General features: G+C 40.2%; 4 protein-coding genes across 13 annotated transcripts in view; 1 reads left to right on the top strand and 3 right to left on the bottom strand.

Moving 5' to 3' along the window:
- Positions 1-1,265: 1,265 nt before the first annotated feature.
- Positions 1,266-6,457, top strand: LOC108873695 (uncharacterized). Its single transcript, XM_051075758.1, has 9 exons — positions 1,266-1,342; positions 1,402-1,543; positions 2,140-2,320; positions 3,357-3,377; positions 4,049-4,128; positions 4,289-4,382; positions 4,475-4,582; positions 4,709-4,879; positions 5,447-6,457. Exons 1-9 carry the CDS (start codon positions 1,266-1,268, stop codon positions 5,584-5,586), a joined length of 1,014 nt encoding a protein of 337 aa, XP_050931715.1. The 3' UTR covers positions 5,587-6,457.
- A 712-nt stretch (positions 6,458-7,169) lies between these two features.
- On the bottom strand, positions 7,170-18,676 carry LOC108873690 (uncharacterized). Of its 6 annotated transcripts, XM_051075405.1 has the most exons (5): positions 18,477-18,676; positions 17,629-17,702; positions 17,234-17,527; positions 13,561-13,629; positions 13,100-13,354 (listed from the first exon to the last, which is right to left on the bottom strand). In XM_051075405.1, the coding sequence occupies exons 2-5, from the start codon at positions 17,675-17,677 to the stop codon at positions 13,119-13,121; spliced, it is 648 nt and encodes a 215-aa protein (XP_050931362.1). In that variant the 5' UTR covers positions 17,678-17,702; positions 18,477-18,676; the 3' UTR covers positions 13,100-13,118. The 6 variants fall into 6 exon arrangements, with proteins under 6 accessions (XP_050931357.1, XP_050931358.1, XP_050931362.1 ...); XM_051075400.1 differs by lacking the exons at positions 13,100-13,354; positions 13,561-13,629; positions 17,234-17,527; positions 17,629-17,702; positions 18,477-18,676 and adding exons at positions 7,170-9,848; positions 10,054-10,407; positions 10,509-10,582; positions 14,347-14,434; XM_051075401.1 differs by lacking the exons at positions 13,100-13,354; positions 13,561-13,629; positions 17,234-17,527; positions 17,629-17,702; positions 18,477-18,676 and adding exons at positions 7,170-9,848; positions 10,054-10,407; positions 10,509-10,582; positions 11,442-11,521.
- The window catches only part of LOC108873689 (uncharacterized), a 26,977-nt gene continuing 18,243 nt past the window's right edge, over positions 12,479-21,212 (bottom strand). The window contains exon 7 of one of the 2 annotated variants that reach the window (XM_051075399.1): positions 12,479-13,093. In XM_051075399.1, the coding sequence (XP_050931356.1) occupies positions 12,996-13,093 (98 nt within the window). In that variant the 3' untranslated portion in view covers positions 12,479-12,995. Of the gene's footprint in view, positions 13,094-19,263; positions 19,591-21,212 lie in introns of those variants that run through there. The other variant, XM_018661995.2, reaches the window with a different exon arrangement.
- Positions 19,597-21,212, bottom strand: part of LOC108873693 (uncharacterized) — an 11,873-nt gene continuing 10,257 nt past the window's right edge. For 3 of the 4 annotated variants that reach the window (XM_051075407.1, XM_051075408.1, XM_051075406.1), the window contains 3 exons: positions 20,522-20,595; positions 20,058-20,420; positions 19,597-19,851 (listed from right to left, as the gene is read on the bottom strand). In XM_051075407.1, coding sequence (XP_050931364.1) covers positions 19,616-19,851; positions 20,058-20,420; positions 20,522-20,570 — 648 coding nt within the window. In that variant the 5' untranslated portion in view covers positions 20,571-20,595 and the 3' untranslated portion in view covers positions 19,597-19,615. The remainder of the gene's footprint in view (positions 19,852-20,057; positions 20,421-20,521; positions 20,596-21,212) is intronic. The other variant, XM_051075409.1, reaches the window with a different exon arrangement.

The raw sequence follows: 21,212 nt of genomic DNA, 5'->3' as shown, positions 1-21,212 counted from the left end.
AAGGTTCACTCAAGGACTTGAAGACCCCTGCCATATGCAGGAAGTAGTAAGGCGCACACAAATACCACAATGTGAGTATATGAAAGGCAAAATTTGAATTATAAGGAAATTTGAAATCAAAACACTCTAAAGAATAGAAAAGTAAATACACAGATTTGTATATAATTAATTATGCATTACTAATTTTACCTTTGTGCTTTTCTCATTAGCACAGCCTCGTTTATTCTACTTTAAGTTAAGTAAAACCTTTAGTTTGAGTTATTGATTTTTTTTCTATTAAATACGACACTTAATAAGTCCTAATGTGATAAATATCTCTAATTATCAAGTTACTGCACGAGCTTCATTAACATTTTAAAAGTCTGATTAGTTGAGCCACAGAAAACATGAAACTGTAAATGAATTAGTATTTTTCATGCTGATGTGTTTATTTATCATTATATATATATAATATGAGGTAGACAGATGCATCAGCTTCAGCTCAATGTCAAAGGTCAGAGGTCACAGTATATGAGAATAAGCCTGTTTCCTGAAGTCATGTCGCCTGTTATCACTACATATTTTTTCTTTTCGTATGTTGCATCACACAACATTATTTATTTACTAACCAAAATCTGTGTTAAATGATATCCCAAAAAAAAACACCAAAAAATTTGTAGACAGGCAACATGAAATTTCATCAAAAGTAGCACACGTAAAAATATTGTTATTAATACAGTTCTATACGCTCTGATCTGTCCTCCGTCCTGCTGCTGTTTTATTTCTTTGTTCAGATTTTCACACCAGCGTTGGTCTTTTTCACACATATGAAAACCTGTTGCAGCAGCAGTTCTGTAAAAAAAACTAAACCCTTGGCAGTCAACAAGTTTACCTATGAACTGATACATGTGTTCCTTTAGTTTACATTGACCAGAATCTGAGGAGTTCATTTAAATGTTTGTAGCACAAAGTATAAAATCATCGTAAAGTCATTGTACATCTACCAGTCCTTTCATTTATTTTGCCTGTTCAGACCTCCATCCATGACGTCTGTTTTCAGTTTCTCCATTTATCATTTTCTCCTTCTGTCTCAGTTCTAGTAATTTCTTCGATTTCCAGAGGACAAGAAAAAACTACAGGTTCACCAGCACCTTCTCAGGAGAACGGAGACGAAGGTACAGTAACAACGAACTGTCCCGCACTGAACTGGTGCCCAGACTTTTTTTTTTTAGACAACGGCTCAAGAGGTCCAATGATAACGGTCAGAATCTAACCATATACAGTAAATGTATAAATCTGTAATCCATGTAGCTCTGGACTGTCCTGAGCTCCTCTCCTGTCCTCTACCACTCTGTCCTGACCTGTACCGTCATACAGAAAACATCTGGCTGATTCTGTGTTTCTTCTGTACACTTGACACAGATGCCCTGCCCCCGTGACTACTTCCCCAGCCTTGAAGGCCCCACTTGAAGCTGACAACACTACCCTCCTCACACGGGTCTCCCCATCCACGCAGAGTCCTACACCAGAGAATGCAACAGATGTGCATGGAAAAGACGACAAGGTAAGAGCAGAGTCAAGTTTCTTAGATTTGTACCTCTTTACTTGTAACATATCACCATTCAACAACTAATGTTCTGCATGAAACCAACCTCATAAACTCTCAGCATGGTAGGAAAGCTAAATCAGGTGTTGTTCTCAAAGTGCAACATATCAATGCTTATAGCTTGGAAATTAAAGCAACCATATGTAACTCTGAGCAGCAGCAGCAGCCACAAGTGGTAATTACAGCACTCATGTTTAATTAAATTCTGCTGGGCTCAGAGTCTGAGTGGTTACTGGTAGTGGAACCCATGTACCCCTAGAAGCTAACACAATGCAACATTAACCAAAGGAGGTTGGCAGATAAAAGACAGAATTACAGAGCTAGCTTCTTCTGCATGTGATGTAGTGTTGTTAAGCATTATGCTCTTCGTTTGCAGAGTGGAATATTTTAAGGTTTATAAGTTTATATAAGTTTATATACTTTGGGCCTGTTGTTGTTGATCAGTCAGATGCCCTAAAATTCAATGTGTTTAATTCAGAGGGCGCAGATTAGAAAAACTAAATATCTGGCCCTAAATCATATAAAGAACAAACTCTGATCTCCCTCTTTTACAGGAAGAAATAAGGAAGGCAGACGAAGATGACAAAAACTATTCGCCTAACAAAACAACAGAAGGCAGCAGCAGCACAAAGGCACCTGCGGCAACCTTGGCTGGCGTGTCAGGGAGCGTGACGAAGGACGCTGGAGTTCGCAGTACTACAGATTCTGCAGTGAAGACCACCACCAAAAAGCCAGGTACCTTTCTGATGCAGATGCAGAAGGCGGCTTCACAAGTTGCGTGCCTCAGTTTGTCTTCCTGTGTGTCAAACCACAGCTATCACATGCTCATGTTCTCTGCCTGCTACACAAACACACACTTCTAACACATTCACACTAAACTGTCACTGTCACACTAAACACGCAAATGCTCAGGCGCAGCGCCCAGCGGCTGGTAGGTCACTTTTGCACATGAAAAGTGCTACCTGTCATGCACACACACACTTATCAAAAGATTTGTTTTTCAATGGCAACAAATCAAATTTAAAATCATATTTCCTTATTCAGAGCTGAAACACAAAAATAAGCCAGAAACTGTCTTGATAATTACCAGACCATAAATCATTACCAAAAACCAAACATGGAAGAAAAGCAGTCCCAGGACATATCGGGTTCAATCCCAGCTAAGGACCTACTGTATGCTGTATGTCATATCCTCTGTCTCTTGCAAGGTTTCCTTTCTGTTTCTATTCCATCGCTGCCCAGTAAAGACAAATGAAAAAACTTGAAATTGTTAAAGACAGACTGTTACCTAGAGAAGGTCTGATTTGCATTAGACACAGAAGACGATATCGTCAGCATAAAAACTACACTTTTTGCAATGCAATAAATATCTATGCATAAAAGAAAGAGCTGTGGGACATCTTCATTAACAATGTGGGGATTTCATTTGAAACAATCATCTGAACTGACTGACACGTAGCAAAGGTGTAGATACAGACAGGAAACGTGGGTAGAGACAAAGAAGGGTATGGTTCATTGTTATGTCTCCAGCCGGAATCATATCTGGGGCATCGTGATTACGTGATATGTTTCATAACCACGAGGCCACCAGGACACCCCTCCCACAACGTTTAACGTCAGAATTTACCCTATGAAATGATGATAACTGTTCTCCACTAGAGGGCAAGAATAGTGACACCATGAAATGACAGTGATTTTGTTTGAAATTAATTACTGAACCTTAGAGTATTGATCACTAACCAGCTGTCTTTCTCTTTTGTGACAACTACAGAAACAGATAGCTCGTCCTGGGGTAAGGATGTTGTACTATTATCATTTTAATATTAAATAAATGAATACATTGTATTTAATTGTATGAGTTTTGTTTAAAAATGCCCAATTTTTTATTTCAATAATTTAATTTACCTTCTTTTATGTGATTTTTACTCTCACTCACAGTACTATTAAATACTATCTATGGACAGTATATGTACAATATAATGACAAAAAGAGCACGGTCTTGATATGTAGAACAAAAGGTGATAAGGATCTCAACTTTCCAGATTTTTACTTATCAGACAAGTGCTCTGTGTTTGTAATGAAACAAAACATCTGAGGCACTCATCACAGATCAAATGTCTGATGATGATGACATGTATAGATAGTCCTGTACATTATGTACTCAAGCTAATATATTGGCAGGAAAACTCCTTATATGCTCAGACTATATCTCTTTAGGGCATATTACACTCTCTCAATGCTGCCCCCCTGTGTTCCCAATAATGACTATATGCAGATATTATTTTTTTTAAAACCTAGGTGATGTAGTGATTGTTTTGTAAAACAGAAGTCAACACTTTCCAGGCTTTACTGAGAGAGCTGAAGTACAAATTGATTTGTCAAGTGGCAATGTTCTTTTTCTTTTTCCTTTCTTTTTCTTTTATTTGTATGAATTTATCTGAATCAATTTATGTGTGTCTCTAGGTTATGTGATCCTAGCGTTCATCATCCTGGTGATCATCGTTCTGTGTATCATCCTCTACTTTCTCAGAAGAGTCTCCAGGGTAGGGGAATGAGTTATAGAAAGGAAGAGTTTATTTTTTGGTGGCATTTCCTTTAAAATTAATATTTTACACCGACTTATTGTATCGTTTTACAGTGAAGACAGCTACAAGATGCTCCTGTGTACTATATTTGAGTCTACTTGTTTATTTGTTTGTCCAGACATACTCATTTGACCTCCAGCGTCAGGATCCCATCATCAATCAATTCAATGAACCCACAGGCACCTTCGAACCAGTCTACCTGGATGATCTAGGTGTGTGTTTATGTGGTAGGATTTAAATTAACACGACTTTATAAAAGACTATCCTGACTTGTGTGCTTTGGTTTGTGTGTGATTTATTTCAGATCGACCAGCCCCTAAAGATCTAGTGACCACCAATGACCCTTCACCTCCACCAGCAGCAAATGGCACAAGTGTACAGTTGGAGGAAAAGGGCTCGAATGGAGAGAACGGTACAAATTTTCAGTGTTTAGCATTTTAAAGTCACTGACATCAAACAAGGTATTGGATGTACTAGAAAAGCTTTTCACCTCACCTTACCTTTTTCTTCTCTTCCTCTGTTTGGTCTGTCTCTCCAGCTCCACAGGAACAGCCAGATGCAAACGGTCTGGAGACGTCGCCCTCCAGTGACACCAGCCCCACGTTGGACGATGACACAGCTGACAAGACATCCAATCCACCGGGCAGTATAGACCTGATGTTCGATGGCTTTAGGGAGCCGCCACAGAACGAAAACAACAACAACCCATGTAAGATTCTTTGAATGGATTCAGGCACATAATACAAACACAAAAATCTACCATATGCCTAAAAGTAATTCAACAGTGTTTTAGTGTTGCACTTCCACAAAGCTGTGGGACTTGCAAGACAGTTCTAGTCATGACAGTCAAACATTTTTCATTTGACTCTCCAAACCTGAAAACACCTTGACAAGCAAAAATGTGAAAATGTGCAAACCTGGCAACTATTATAGCTGGTGAGAGCAGGTCCTTTGTCTTTAGTTAGTCAAGAAATAGCTCACCAAGAACTGGTTAACTACCATGTTTCATTTTTTTTTATGTCTACACATAAAACACACAAGATATAATGTGTACATATGATACCTTTTGAGTTGCTAGAGGACACCTTTGATGGAGCTACATTTGCTTCTAGTTTTTGTGCTGAAATTAACTAAGGCGCTAGTTAGCTAAAATCAGTCTCAGCTTTTAACTCCAACAGGAAGTAAAAATAAGAAAGAACATATCTTTGGATAATTACATTTTAGAAAATGTAAATCTAAAATCTTACTTAAACTTGTGTCTTTCTCCTTTCGTTAGCGGTTTGCTCCAGTGACCCATTTGTTGAAATAAACCTGGACGAGCCGCCATGGTGCGATCAGCTCCTCAGCTCTCCTGAAGCCACCTCCTCTGTCCTCCCCTTCTCTCCTTTCTCCTTTTCCTCCTCCTCCTCTTCTTAGCACCTTCAATGATAACCACAATATCAGCATGGAGGCAGAGACCGTGTCTGTTAAACACAAGGATATAAACAGATTGAACTGAATTATTTGTCAGTGAACAGCATATAAACAACCCACCAACTATAAATGCAAAGCTAGCTTGAACCATTTTGCTGTGGTTTGTTTACATGTGTTGTCAATCTCAGTTTTGAAATAAGCATCAGTTAAATAGGAGTCAGCCCAGTTAACCTGCTAGCTAACTAGCTGTTAGCTAGCTGTTAGCTAACTAGCTGTTAGCTAGCTAACTAGCAGGTTAACAAACCTGGGTGACTCTGTGGTTTTTGATACATCAAAACACATATTCCCTGTTATCAATATGGATGGATTTGAGGAGAAAAGGCACCAGGGCACAGACAGAAGTTTCTTTTTGGTTGTTTTATGTTTCTATCACTTTCAAACAAGAAATATTAATATGTCATATGTCATACAGAGGCTCAGGCCCTCTGACCCCTTGAGCTCCGGGCCTGTGCCGGTTTGATAATCCATCCATGGTTTGCGATAGTCTTTTTTAAATTAATGAGGAGATGTGTATTGATGGAGCACTATTATCAGTCTGAATGCAGGCTTAAGCTCTGTTTCTCAAACTATAAAAATTCATTGCTAGCAGGCTATAATAAATAACGATCAAATAGGTGTTACAGTTGCTGTAAATATGTTTTCTATAGGTTATGAATGCCTCTGTATATAGTAGAAGCTGATATGCTTCACTGCCTTATTGTTTTAATTTGCAATATTTTCATTTACACTTTCGATACATTTCATTGCTATCATTTTGCCTTGGATCAAACTGACCACTATGTAACTTTAGAAATAACAACTACTGTACAAAGTTTTTCCCTCTGGCTTTTTATTTTACCTTCAGCCAAGTAATCTTGATTTGGAGTTTTTATTCTACTCAAAAAAAAAAAATCTGCAGCTACAGCTCTGGCACACATTGTAGTAGTACTTTTTACAACACTTACATTTTTGAAGATAATTCTAACTTTGCTTCATTTGTTGGCACAATATCCACTTTTAGTTTTTTAGGCCTCACAACCCAAGAGTTTTTAAAGTGTAATACACTGTATATTATGACAGGCAGCACTAAGGGTTGGTTTTCATTTAGTTAGTCTTCATTTTTTGTAAAAGTGTTCATCAGTTAATGCCGGAAAGCTTAATCCATCTACTGCTTTACCACATAAACTGTTCAGGTGTTTTTCTCATTTAATTACAAATAAATGCAAAAACCATAAAGTTATGACTTACATAATAGTTTTTATTGGGGGATGTAGCCAAATTCAAATACATGTCACTGTGAGAGAACAAACTGAATAAAAATAAGGCAGTAAAGAGTTTTCATTGTTGACTGGCATCCTCTGAGTTGTCTGCCTTTGGAGCCATCAGTGTCTGTTCTCCACCATAAGGCAGAAAGCACATTAGTACATGACATCTTGTCTGTAGAGGTGGATCAAGAACATTTACATCACTTCACCAAATGTGGAAAACTAAAGTCCATCTAATTGGAGATTTTCTAAGAAAATTTCTAACAATTAAAGAAAAAAAATACTTTTGTTACTGTATTATTTCAGCTTTTTCTGTAGGTAACCATGGTAACAGTTTATATTGGTGACCTACCTTTAGTTGTTTCCTTTGGGTCTCGGGTCTGAGTGCCATTGAAGACAAAGACCTTTGGCAAGAGGATGATGTTGAAATTGGAAGCGAGGAGGGCTAGTTCTCTACACAATATAGCTGAGCTGAAGCAAAAACGTAGCGTGGTGTGAAACTCACAAATTGTTCAACACTCGAAAAATAAATCCAGGTTGCATATGGGACAAACACCACAGGTACTCAACAGGAAACAATCCTTTATGCCCACAGTTAAACTAACCTGTAAATAATAAGCACGTTTTGTATGAATTAAGCTGTACTTACTGGAGGCTGTAGAGATCTGTCATAAAAGAAACGGATACGGAAGTTGCCTAGTCTTGAATCCAAATTGTAAGCAGTTTGACATGTGACTACCGGAACAACCAAAAATAAATATCAATTTCAAATCAATGAAAATCTTAAATCCTACTGTTAAAAGTTTGGTAACCATATAATCAAGTTCATCTTGTAGAAAGATTCTCTGAGACCTCATATCCCCATGTCTCATCCATCCCCTCCTGCAAACACCTAGAATTACCAATAAATTTGCTAGGATCCTCCAGAGATGTTAAGTCCAAGCAGCAACATATCAGCTGGGCACTATAGAAACTGGCAAGAAAGCCAGGAATCCTGCCACATTTATGCTGACTCTTTGTCTACAGTGTGGTTGGAAAATGTTTGCATTTTGCCTGTCAACTAGCTTCACGTCCCTAAATCAGCCTCAGCTGATCATATATTGAATGTTAATCAATAAGGACTCCTTGACAACAACAATAGGGGATATTAGCCCATAAAACAAAACAAACAAAAAAGCAAAAAATGGTTGCTGAATTTTCAACAGCAGTGCAAACCACAATAACAGCAGAATAAAAACAGAAAAAAAACAGCAATGGTCAGTGTTGCCTACAGGGAAAACTGACACAGTATCATCATTATAGACCTGTAGGTGTGTCTGGAACTTTTCATCAACATCTCTGTGATAAATCAGCTTCAAATCCTCAGCTGCACAACATTACCATATTGGTCTGTTATTCTGTCACCACAATAAACTTTTCTCTGCTTTGAGCTCATAGCAAAACCAAACACTGACTGTAAAGACACCAACTGGAGCCAACAGGAGTGAGAGAGATTCAGAAAAGTGACTCTAGATGTCAACAAGATGGCGCATCTGATCAATATATACACAGGTGTAACAGCAATGCACCAGGAAAGAGGCTATCCAAATGATTTATGTATGTATTAGTGTGGCAGCTGAGGGAAAAGATTCTCACAGACTTCAGAAATCTCAGATTGTCTAACAACAACACTTTAAAGACCACATGATATTTCACTCGACATCTAGGATTCTGCTCTTTCGTCTCTCCTCCCGTCACTTTCTGCAGTTATCTCTCCCTGAGGAGCTGTAGTCTGATCTGTGCAGCATCCCCAGCTGAATGACGTTCTCTCTAAGTGATGGTCTTTGAGGTCATTTACACTCTTACTAATACTGCTTCATGTAGCGGTAGTGTTCGTGCGTTGTGTTAATTATGACCAAACGGAGACCAAACCACTGTTGCCACTGGCCGTTTATTCCTGGCAGGAAAGCATACACTTAAATTAAACCATCGTCACTCTCACAAAACAATATGCTCGATCGATAGGGAGCTAAAGCGTTACAAAAATATAATAACATAAAACAACCACTTAGATATGAACTTAAAATGAATGATTCAAAATAATTACAGAGCTAACGTGTGTACTCACCAGGGACATGAACTTCAAATGACCACGAGTGAACTGTTTTATAGCGGCTCGTCTTAAATTTAACGCCGCTGAGAGGCTGCACAGTCCGGCTCAGTGACTGTAAATCTGTTGGTTTTTGCTCACCGTTTCATGGTCTCGACGTTAAAGGACAGAATCTAGAAGCGTCCAAACATTTCACCAACACGATCACAGCGTTCACACGGTCCCTCCGTGTAGCAACACCTGTACCTGAAGGACAGTTCCTACCGCACAACGGTGACACCTAGTGGATCAATCAGCGTCCTGCACACACTTCAACCACAAACAGGCTGAATACTTTCATTACATCATGCAACGGTTAAGAGTGTGTTAGATAGAATATAATGTATTTATGTCATATTTCATTTTGAAGAATTAATCACACAGATCTTCAATGCATAGATTGGCTACATGTGGCACAGTGTATGAGGTGCATAATCTCAATATGGTGAACACAGTGCACATTTTACATCTGTCTGATTTAACAAAGTGTCCTTTCAACAGGACATCATCAAGTCCATTATTGTTCATCAGCTGTGGACTATAGATCTTATATCATGATCACATCCTGAAGAAGACAAAGGAAAGGACCTGGAAACCAGGATTTTCTATGCCCCCCGTTTCCTCTAATCCATCTACTGAACTGTAACTTTCCTCAAGTCCACCACAGGACTCTGAGTAGAAATCCTGTTCTCTAGGCAGACAATGACTGAACAAACAGTAACAAACAGTCAGAACAACAGCTGCTGCTGCTGTCAGTCCCAGTCCAACATAGAGACCGATCCTTCCCTGACTTGGTGGGTTTAGTTCCTCAGGTTCAGATAAATTCTTCGCTGCTGTAAAGAGACCAAACAAATCTTTGTCATTCATGTGAAGAAAAAAACATTTAATAACATCAGCAGTGTAAAGTGTAATGTTTCCCAGATACTGTTAGAAAACAGTGGAAGGATTAAGACCACAATACTTTTCCTCTCAGGTTCTTATTTATCCAAAAATCTGTTGGTCTGAACCTGTTAACAAAGTTCTACTGAATCAACTCACCAGTGACGTTGAGTCGACATTCAACAAAGCCTCTTCCATAGTTTGTGAAAACTCCACACTGATACCGGCCTGAGTCCTCAGTCCTGAGTCTGGACACATGAAGTCTGATTCGTCCTTCTCTGAGGACGTCTTTGTCAAACTGGACTCGTCCTGAAAACTCTTCATCCTGAGACTCAACACCATCATGTAGTTCGTACAGGGTTGAGACTCTCTGATCAAGGATCAGTTCACAGAGGAAAGAAACAGAGTCCAGAGAGCGGTGAGTTGTGGTGGTGAAGGTCCACTCCAGTGTGATGTGGTGGTTCTCCTCTGCCTGATAGGAGGTCTGTGTCACATTCACTACAAATGTTCCTGCTGAGGAGACAGAGAGGGAAAGTGAGGAGCAGACAAACTGAGGACTTGTATTATTGATTAGTGATTAGTTAGTGGAGAATAAAGTGAAGGAGGAAACTAACCACAGACACAGGAGGTCAGTTTGATGAGCAGCAGGATCCAGCAGATCATCTTCTCCCTGTGAGAGGAGACAGAGCTGAAGAGACACAAACACATGACATCAAAGTTCCAACAAGGAGAATCTACAGTCTGACTTCATTCACTCATCACCATCCTCCTTTCTCTGTATCATCCTGCTCATTACAGACAACTGAGCAGAGGACAGGAACACCAACTGTATCAGTTATAACAGCTGCAGAGAGTTTTATCATTATTCACAGTGAAGAACTTTGTAACTGCTGCTTTGACAAGTGTCATATAAATAAAGTGTATGATTATTTATTCCCATATTTCCCTTTATGTCCCCACACAACGAGCAGGTTGACTGAGAGTGAGGGTACAGAGATTAGTCAGGTGAACCAACAGACCAGCAGTGACCAGCAGGGGGAGCACTGTCTTACACACTCTCTTTTCTCTGTACAAACCCTTGCAACATGTCATATAAAAAACTTGAACGTTGCACGAGCTACAACCTCCACCCTGTACCTGTTTAATAATTATTTAGAACGGCAACATGGAGCTAGAAATCACACTGGGACAAAATGCAAATAATAAATGCAACTTAAACACATTCTCAGTTAGAAAGAAAACAAACATTCAGGATGTAACAGTGACACAACTCAGATCACAGAGCTGGAACAGGAGGCTTTTAATGTGAAAGAATTAATATAGAGAGTCAGATTCTCTCTGTTGAATTAAAGTTAATTAAATAAAACAAATAAATCACAATATGAATGTTGAAACCAGCAACACAAAATCCTTTGGTAACAGCTGAGATGTGAGGATTCTTCAGATGATTTCTGATGTGAAACTTTCATTCGTCTTTTTATTAAAATCATAAGAAAGACTGATGGTTTAACTCTGAGGGAAAATAAAATAAACAGAAGATAACTTACCAACAGAGGCAGAGGCAGGTCAGTTCTCCTGGGTCACTTTCCTCTGATAAAGACTCAGCTACAGTGAATTGTTATGGTAAGTGTGGTCTTTTTTATGACACCGGGGATGCTACGTTCAGGGCCTTCATGGCCCGTCAGAAATCTCAGTGTCAGGACTGTGTAGATGAGTCTCTGAGGGTGAACTCTTTCTGTTTGTCATCAGCTCAGATCAAATGTTGTACAATGAGGTTTGTAAATGTCAGATTCAGTCTCAGTGTTTTCCTGATGTTCCTCTGTGTGACAGGCTCACAGAGACCTGTTCAAACTCTACAGAGCTGATCACAGTCACACTGTTCATGGTTCCACCTCCACATTAACACACTCACTTCACATCAACATGTTAGACAGACTAAAATTATCACATCAGGCAGAATCATATCAGTTTTCTGCTGTTTATAAACCAAACTGAACTGAACATCCTGACAGGACACTGTGTTTTCTGGTTAGGCCTTAAAAGCCTCCTCCAACTAAACGGAATGAAAGTTTGAGCGTGACGTTGAAGTCTTGTCTGCAGTGAACAGCCCACAAACCTCAAAAAGCCACTTCCTCATACTGTGTGCTAATGAAAACAACGTCCTCCGCCTCCCTAGAAGAACCACAGCCATGTGTTGTATCAGTCATTTACAGCAGGGGGAGTGATAAACATCCAGTAAAGGACAGTTTCAGCAGTTAGTCTGTTTATCTGTTTGTTTCCATTCAGTTCAGAGAATGAACTGTTCTCTCCTCTTTTTCCTGCTTCTTCATTCTATGTTGTTTATTCTGAAAATGAAGATGTACATGAAACATCAGTGCTGTTGTTACAGCCTAGATGAAACTAGCAGTTAGTGTTTTCACATACATGATATAACAGCTAAAATAATTACATTCAGTCTCACATGAACTTGAACATGAACTTTGAGCTGCATTAACTGTGACACATGTTGAGACCTGATGTCCACTGATGGACGGTCTGACTCAGTTTCAAGAGGCTGCAGAGACAAACACACTTATATATAAGATACGATATGATAGCACTTTATTAGTGGTACAGGAGGGAATTTTCACTTACAGCATCAATAATAAAAAGGCATCAATACTGAGAAAGTACAAAACAAGATATAAACAGAACAATATATACAAATTATAAACAAGACATGTATTGCTAGTATTACATGTATGAAATACATATTAATACAATATGAAATACATATAAAATATATATTTTAATATATATAAAATAATCTACATATATACATTATCAAATGTCTGAAATAGACACAATATGTACAAACTTTATAGATCAGCAGCTTGTTTCAGTGCAGGATGGACTTGTTAGCTGTTTGAAGTCTGTACATCAGAGTGAACAAGTGAAGCTGATGTTTCATGGTAAAGCTGCTGTTTAACTGATTAAGAAAGAAAATAAACAACTGTACAAACTCTGCAAACTCTCTGATCAAGGCAGGATTTAATGGACAGGACCTGGACAGAGAGGAGGTGAAGCAGGGTTGTCCCTCCATCCCATAATTCCCTTCATGTTTATTCACGACTGGAGTGGTCAGGAATGTCGACATTAACTTCATCTCTTTGCTGAACAGTCGAGGACTCGGTGCCACAAGTTTCATCTTGGTTTTGATCTGTTTGATTGATAGAAGACAACAGTCAGTTAAGTCCACCAGACAGAGTCCTTTTTGACCTGGTGGACTTAACCTCTACAGTACTCCAGATTTGTCTCTTATTATTAGATTTAGTTAAGTGGCGAGCACAGCAGACTACAAGAATGAAAACCAGTAGAACTGCTGCTGCTGCTCCCAGTCCAACATAGAGGCTGATCCATCCTAGACTCTCTGGTCCTGGTCTGTCAGTTGGTCTCTGAGGTTCAGGCTGATCAACAGCTGCTGGAAAGGACAGAAAAACTATTAAAATGTGAACTGTTTAGGTTTGAATCTAATGTTTGTTTCCAAGTGCAGCATATTAGATATTGTATTTAATAATATAACTACATGGAAATCTCACTAAAGAGCACTGAGCAGCAAAACTCTGTAACACACTGACAACCATCTATAACAAGGGTTTTCTACTGAGTTCTACTGAACCAACTCACCAGTGACGTTGACTCGACATTTGTTAGAGCTTGAACCGGACTCTGTGGTGACCTCACACAGGTACAGACCTGAGTCCTCAGTCCTGAGTCTGGACACATGAAGTCTGATTCGTCCTTCTCTGAGGACGTCTTTGTCAAACTGGACTCGTCCTGAAAACTGTTCATCCTGAGACTCTGAGACCTCAACACCCTCATGGAGATGAAACAGGACTGAGGTTTTCTGATCAAGGATCAGTTCACAGAGGATAGAAACAGAGTTGGTTGAACTGTGAGTTGTGGTGGTGAAGGTCCAGTCCAGTGTGATGTGGTGGTTCTCCTCTGCCTGATAGGAGGTCTGTGTCACATTCACTACAAATGTTCCTGCTGAGGAGACAGAGAGGGAAAGTGAGGAGCAGACAAACTGAGGACTTGTATTATTGATTAGTGATTAGTTAGTGAAGAATAAAGTGAAGGAGGAAACTAACCACAGACACAGGAGGTCAGTTTGATGAGCAGCAGGATCCAGCAGATCATCTTCTCCCTGTGAGAGGAGACAGAGCTGAAGAGACACAAACACATGAGAGTCTCCTTTCTCTGTATCATCCTGCTGATGACAAACAGCTGATTGATGTAAACCACAGAGAGAGAACAGTGTGATCTGAGCTGGTGTCTCCTCCTCTGTACAAACTCCTCCTACATTTGTGCACTGAAGCTCGAAGACTTCAGTGTTTGATTGGACACAGAACAGGCAACATCTCAGGTGAACACAGCGAGGAGGAAAATGAACGAGATGATGAAAGAGTTTACCTTCAACCAGAGTCCAGGAGACGAAGAGCAACCGGATTAAAGTCCAGAGAGAGGTGGAAAAAAAAACTCTTATCAACGAGTGCGCGGACCATGCGGCAGCTGACTCACAGCCTGTTTCAAAACAGACTGTCTGAATTTAGACTGCGCAGAATACAAAACAGTGGGTGTGGACTCACTCAGTGTGTTCAGTCCAAACTGTTCACCAACCACCACAGGGTCAGGCAGTTTCAGCCAATGAGAGAGAGAAAGCAGCGAGAGAGGAGTGTAATCGTTAAGAGTTGTTGTTCTCTCAACCCCACAGCCTGTTTCTTTCTTTTTTATTATCTTGATCTGTCAAAGTGAAACGACTCAGACCTTGTACAGTTTTCTCAAACTACAGTTTAAAGATGATATAACTTCATGTCCTCTGTGTGTTGATCAATGAGAACAGGATCAATGATGTGAAGTCTATGAAGGTTCAGAGTCTCTAAAGTTTCATTAGACTCAGTAGAAGCAGCTTCCTCTTGTTAGGATGCTCTCAGTGTTTCTGACGGTGATCAGTGATCTTTAAAGCAGCAGCTTTCACAGTTAGAGCTCAGATCAGTGTTGGAACAGGAGTGACAGCAGGTTATTGCTGATAAAAACAACAGTTCGAAAAAACATCGACGAACGAAAACGGACAAAACGCCCAGTGTTTAAAGGTGAAAGTTAAACGTTGAAAAACCTCGTTCTGCTCCTCTGAATCCTCAGACGCGGATCAACATGTTTGGTCTTAAAAAAATTCGTTCCTGGTCTTTGTGCGCCATCAACATGAGCACTGAGACCAGTTCATATGATCAATGTCAACGGACTTCGACACAGAGAGGAGAGTGAAATCGAAAGAGACTGAACAACTGTACATGTCTGAGTTTAAAGTGAAGGAAATGAACCAGTAGAACTCATCTGTCTCTGTCTCTGTTGACAGGTTTGACATTTTCTAGATTTTATTTCTCGTTAACTCCTCGGTCTTTGTTTTAAACAATAAACTAACAGAGAACCCGATATTAACCCTTTCACATTAAAAGCCCCCTGTTCCAACACTGAGCTCTAACTGTGTGAAATATCCATCCATCCATTATCTAAACCACTTATTGTGTTAAGGGGCGCGGGGACTGGAGTCTGTCCCAGCTGTCACTGGGCGACAGGCGGGATTCAGCCTGTACAGATGGAGGACCAACACAGAGAGACAAACAAACAGTCACACCCACACTCACACCTACAGGTAATTTAGAGTCACCAGTTGATTCACCTGCATGTGTTTGGACCTGTAGAGAACCCACAGAGAGAACATGTAAACTGCAACACAGAGAACAACCCGGAACTCTCGCCGGTGAGGCGACGGTACGAACCACTGCGCCACCGTGCCGCCCTGAAAAGTGCTGCTTTAAATCATTGGCAGAACCTCCATCAGACTACTTCCTCTCCAGAGCTGTCAGCCTGGTGTAAAACACTAAACTTCTAAACACTGTGGAGCTTTTTGTTCAGACACACTAACAGGACTGTGATCTCCATCCAGAGAAAGCTGCGTCACTCACGAAAATACAAACAGTCACCAGAGCAAACTGAATGAGTGGATATTCTGTAGAATATGAGGGTTGAGTTTCTACAAGTGTGTACTGTACTGAGAGGTAAATGTCAGTCAGTTTGTGAAGTGAAAGAAGTGGCAGAAATGCTGGATAACACATCCTGGTTATTGGTGAACAACAGTGGCTGAGCGTTTCCTCATTCCTCAGGGGGTTTCCTCCTGCACCGCCTCCTCCATCTGTGCAAGCCCCTCCCACATCCGTGAAAGTCACGTGTTCTTTATTCAGTTTCACTTTGACTCTGTGTTCACTAGATCCTCACACACCTTTCAGACCAGTCCACACTGTGAAGGTTCCAGGTTTGACAAATACTCTTAGACATGAAACCATGTGAGGACACACAGTGTTTAACTCTTTGATACATTTAGATAAATGTAAATGTTTTTATTGGGACAGTAAAGACAGAGTTCAACAGACACTGAAACTTACATTAGACCTTCAGTGTTCCAAGAAACAAGTTCATTCTCGTCCACAATCAAGTTTTCTTTTCCTCATCAAATATATCAAACAGGTGAACTCATTACACTCCACTGTGTTTCTGATTAGCCAAGTTGCCACTAATCACACATTATGAGGCAAAGATTTTAAACACATTTTTCAGATAAAACACAAAGCCATTCATAGTTCTTTCTAATCTGTTACATTCATTACATATTTTACACATTTGATGAGGAAAGGTAAATGTGTCTCGGCATATGTAGGATTAAAATAGTAACGATAGTGCAGTTCTCTTATCATTTTGTTGCAGAGATGTTAAACTTCACTTTATAGACTTTCAGTTTCTAATCAGCAGATTTAATGGATCGCCTTGAAGCAGAGCAGAGTCTGACCAGTACAGCTACAGCAGCTGCTGCTGCCACTCCTGCTGCTGTCAGTCCCAGTCCAACGTAGAGGTCGATCCTTCCTCGACTCTCTGGTTCTGGTCTCTCAGTTGGTCTCTGAGATTCAGACTGATCAACAGCTGCTGGAAAGGACAGAGAGATTTGTCTGAAGTGAAAATATTACACCGGTACGCAGGTAGAATCTTTCTAAATGGAAAAGAAAGACTAAATACAATCCTAAAGACTTGTGAAAAACTGTGTTGATAAAAGTTAACTCTATCTGACGGGTTGTCATGAAATTTGGGGCAGAAATTTTAGTAATTTTGAGGATCCCCTTTTGTTTCTGTGACATCATCACATATAAAAATAATACTGAGTTCTACTGAATCAACTCACCAGTGACGTTGAGTCGACATTTGTCAGAGCTTGAACCATAATTTGTCTTCACCTCACACAGGTACAGACCTGAGTCCTCAGTCCTGAGTCTGGACACATGAAGTCTGATTCGTCCTTCTCTGAGGACGTCTTTGTCAAACTGGACTCGTCCTGAAAACTCTTCATCCTGAGACTCTGAGACCTCAACACCCTCATGGAGATGAAACAGGACTGAGGTTTTCTGATCAAGGATCAGTTCACAGAGGATAGAAACAGAGTTGGTTGAACTGTGAGTTGTGGTGGTGAAGGTCCACTCCAGTGTGATGTTGTGGTTCTCCTCTGCCTGATAGGAGGTCTGTGTCACATTCACTACAAATGTTCCTGCTGAGGAGACAGAGAGGGAAAGTGAGGAGCAGACAAACTGAGGACTTGTATTATTGATTAGTGATTAGTTAGTGGAGAATAAAGTGAAGGAGGAAACTAACCACAGACACAGGAGGTGAGTTTGATGAGCAGCAGGATCCAGCAGATCATCTTCTCCCTGTGAGAGGAGACAGAGCTGAAGAGACACAAACACATGACATCAAAGTTACAGTCATGTAAAGTTGGTTTTATCCTCTAGAAGACATCAAACAGTTATAATCAACAGAAACTCTAAACTGCAGTGACGTATTTCCACCACAAGATGTCACCAGAAGACAAAATCTTCACTCCACCAGTGTTCCAGTTCTACAGAACAGATTCTCCGCTGTATGTTATGTTGTTGTCAGATGTCAGTGAACATCTCACAGTAACAAAGAATCATCAGTGAATATGTTAATGTCTCCTTGAACTGAATGAAGAAGAAGGAGCTCTGATATAACGCTGCTGTGATCTGGATGGTCTCATGTTTTACAGTGTGACGCTGAATTAATAACGTGTTTGACTTCACTGTGTAACTGTTGTTGATAATAACGATGGGAAATAGGAGCGAGCGGAGCTCCGTTATTTAGAAAAGATCGCGTCGTGATTTTTAACAATGAATCAGCATCTTCTCACTGTCGCCATCATATTATGTCAGTGACTATCCTCAGTGCTCAGCAGCAGACTGAAGTAAAAATAACAGAGGTTAAAGAAACAAAGCGAAAGCTCCACAACAAGCAGGTTTAGTGAAAGAGAGACAAAAATGATTGAGCTGAACCATAGCAGAGCTGCAGCCACAAACCAGCTGACTCACGCAGGACCTTCTCTTTAGGATAAAGACCAAGAGGGCCATCAGATCTCTGTCAGGCTGGTTATTAAAATAAAAACACTGATGATTTTAACCGGATAATAAAATTAACATAAAACTTACCAACGGTGACAGAAGCAGGTGAGCTCTCCTGGTTCATTTTCCTCCCCTTCACATCAGGAAGACATCACTGAGGAAGGAGGAATAATCATTTGTGAGATTCCGTACATTTCCTCTCTAGGAGGCATGTATGGATCTCGGACAATGTTGTAGTCTAGCTGAGACTCTGTCCACCCCACATCCAAATCCACATCCATCCAGGAAGGCGGAGGGGGGGGGGCAGCCTCTCCCTTATTTTTTTTGGGCTTTTCACTGCTTGCGTTATTGACAGGACAGTGGAGAGGAGACAGGAAAGTATAGTTTAAAAGCATAAAGTTCATAGAAAATGTAAATAAATAAATGGAGAGTTTAAGTTCATTGTCTCTGTGTAAAAGTGATGTTTCAGTCATGACACAGTGGATCGTTTTAAAACCAGTTTGCACTTTGAGCTGCATTAACTGTGACACATGTTGAGACCTGATGTCCACTGATGGACGGTCTGACTCAGTTTCAAGAGGCTGCCGACACAAACACACTAATAAGATACGATATTTACGGGAATTTTCACTTACAGCATCAATAATAAAAAGGCATCAATATTGAGAAAGTACAAAACAAGATATAAACAGAACAATATATACAAATTATAAACAAGACATGTATTGCTAGTATTACATGTATGAAATACATATTAATACAATATGAATTACATGTAAAAATATATATTTTAATATATATAAAATAATCTACATATATACATTATCAAATGTCTGAAATAGACACAATATGTACAAACTTTATAGATCAGCAGCTTGTTTCAGTGCAGGATGGACTTGTTAGCTGTTTGAAGTCTGTACATCAGAGTGAACAAGTGAAGCTGATGTTTCATGGTAAAGCTGCTGTTTAACTGATTAAGAAAGAAAATAAACAACTGTACAAACTCTGCAAACTCTCTGATCAAGGCAGGATTTAATGGACAGGACCTGGACAGAGAGGAGGTGAAGCAGGGTTGTCCCTCCATCCCATAATTCCCTTCATGTTTATTCACGACTGGAGTGGTCAGGAATGTCGACATTAACTTCATCTCTTTGCTGAACAGTCGAGGACTCGGTGCCACAAGTTTCATCTTGGTTTTGATCTGTTTGATCGATAGAAGACAACAGTCAGTTAAGTCCACCAGACAGAGTCCTTTTTGACCTGGTGGACTTAACCTCTACAGTACTCCAGATTTGTCTCTTATTATTAGATTTAGTTAAGTGGCGAGCACAGCAGACTACAAGAATGAAAACCAGTAGAACTGCTGCTGCTGCTCCCAGTCCAACATAGAGGCTGATCCATCCTAGACTCTCTGGTCCTGGTCTGTCAGTTGGTCTCTGAGGTTCAGGCTGATCAACAGCTGCTGGAAAGGACAGAAAAACTATTAAAATGTGAACTGTTTAGGTTTGAATCTAATGTTTGTTTCCAAGTGCAGCATATTAGATATTGTATTTAATAATATAACTACATGGAAATCTCACTAAAGAGCACTGAGCAGCAAAACTCTGTAACACACTGACAACCATCTATAACAAGGGTTTTCTACTGAGTTCTACTGAACCAACTCACCAGTGACGTTGACTCGACATTTGTTAGAGCTTGAACCGGACTCTGTGGTGACCTCACACAGGTACAGACCTGAGTCCTCAGTCCTGAGTCTGGACACATGAAGTCTGATTCGTCCTTCTCTGAGGACGTCTTTGTCAAACTGGACTCGTCCTGAAAACTCTTCATCCTGAGACTCTGAGACCTCAACACCCTCATGGAGATGAAACAGGACTGAGGTTTTCTGATCAAGGATCAGTTCACAGAGGATAGAAACAGAGTCCAGAGAGCGGTGAGTTGTGGTGGTGAAGGTCCACTCCAGTGTGATGTGGTGGTTCTCCTCTGCCTGATAGGAGGTCTGTGTCACATTCACTACAAATGTTCCTGCTGAGGAGACAGAGAGGGAAAGTGAGGAGCAGACAAACTGAGGACTTGTATTATTGATTAGTGATTAGTTAGTGAAGAATAAAGTGAAGGAGGAAACTAACCACAGACACAGGAGGTCAGTTTGATGAGCAGCAGGATCCAGCAGATCATCTTCTCCCTGTGAGAGGAGACAGAGCTGAAGAGACACAAACACATGACATCAAAGTTCCAACAAGGAGAATCTACAGTCTGACTTCATTCACTCATCACCATCCTCCTTTCTCTGTATCATCCTGCTCATTACAGACAGCTGATTGATGTAAACCACAGAGAGAGAACAGTGTGATCTGAGCTGGTGTCTCCTCCTCTGTACAAACACCTGAGTGTGCGCTGAAGCTCGAAGTGTTTGATTAGAATCAGAACAGGCTCCATAGGCCACCATTGTAAAAGAGACACCTGTAGAACTGTTGACATGACGCCTCCAGCTACAAACATAGTCAGTTATGACTCTTTCTATTCTATATCTTAAAGCCATGGACTTTTACTCTTTGTAAAACTTTCAAAAGCCCAGAAAAGCCATTTTCTCTGACTGACGTCACAGCTGTGTGTCACTCTGCGCGCTCATGTTGCGTCTCAGGAACGAGGATCCTCACAGAGGACGCTGTGTCACGTGTAAAATCAAAGGTAAAACTGAATCAATGACTCAATGTGATTTCTGGATGTTGTGGTTTAGTGTTGTATTTAGGCTTTGTTGTTGAACACAATTTACAACAACAAGAACAATATATCAGTCTCATAAGGACGACTGACTGG

The sequence above is a fragment of the Lates calcarifer genome, linkage group LG14 (assembly GCF_001640805.2).
Source record: "Lates calcarifer isolate ASB-BC8 linkage group LG14, TLL_Latcal_v3, whole genome shotgun sequence".
Taxonomy (NCBI): Eukaryota; Metazoa; Chordata; class Actinopteri; family Centropomidae; genus Lates; species Lates calcarifer.
The sequence above is the reverse complement of the archived record's forward strand: the minus strand, read 5'-3'. Positions and strand labels throughout refer to the sequence as shown.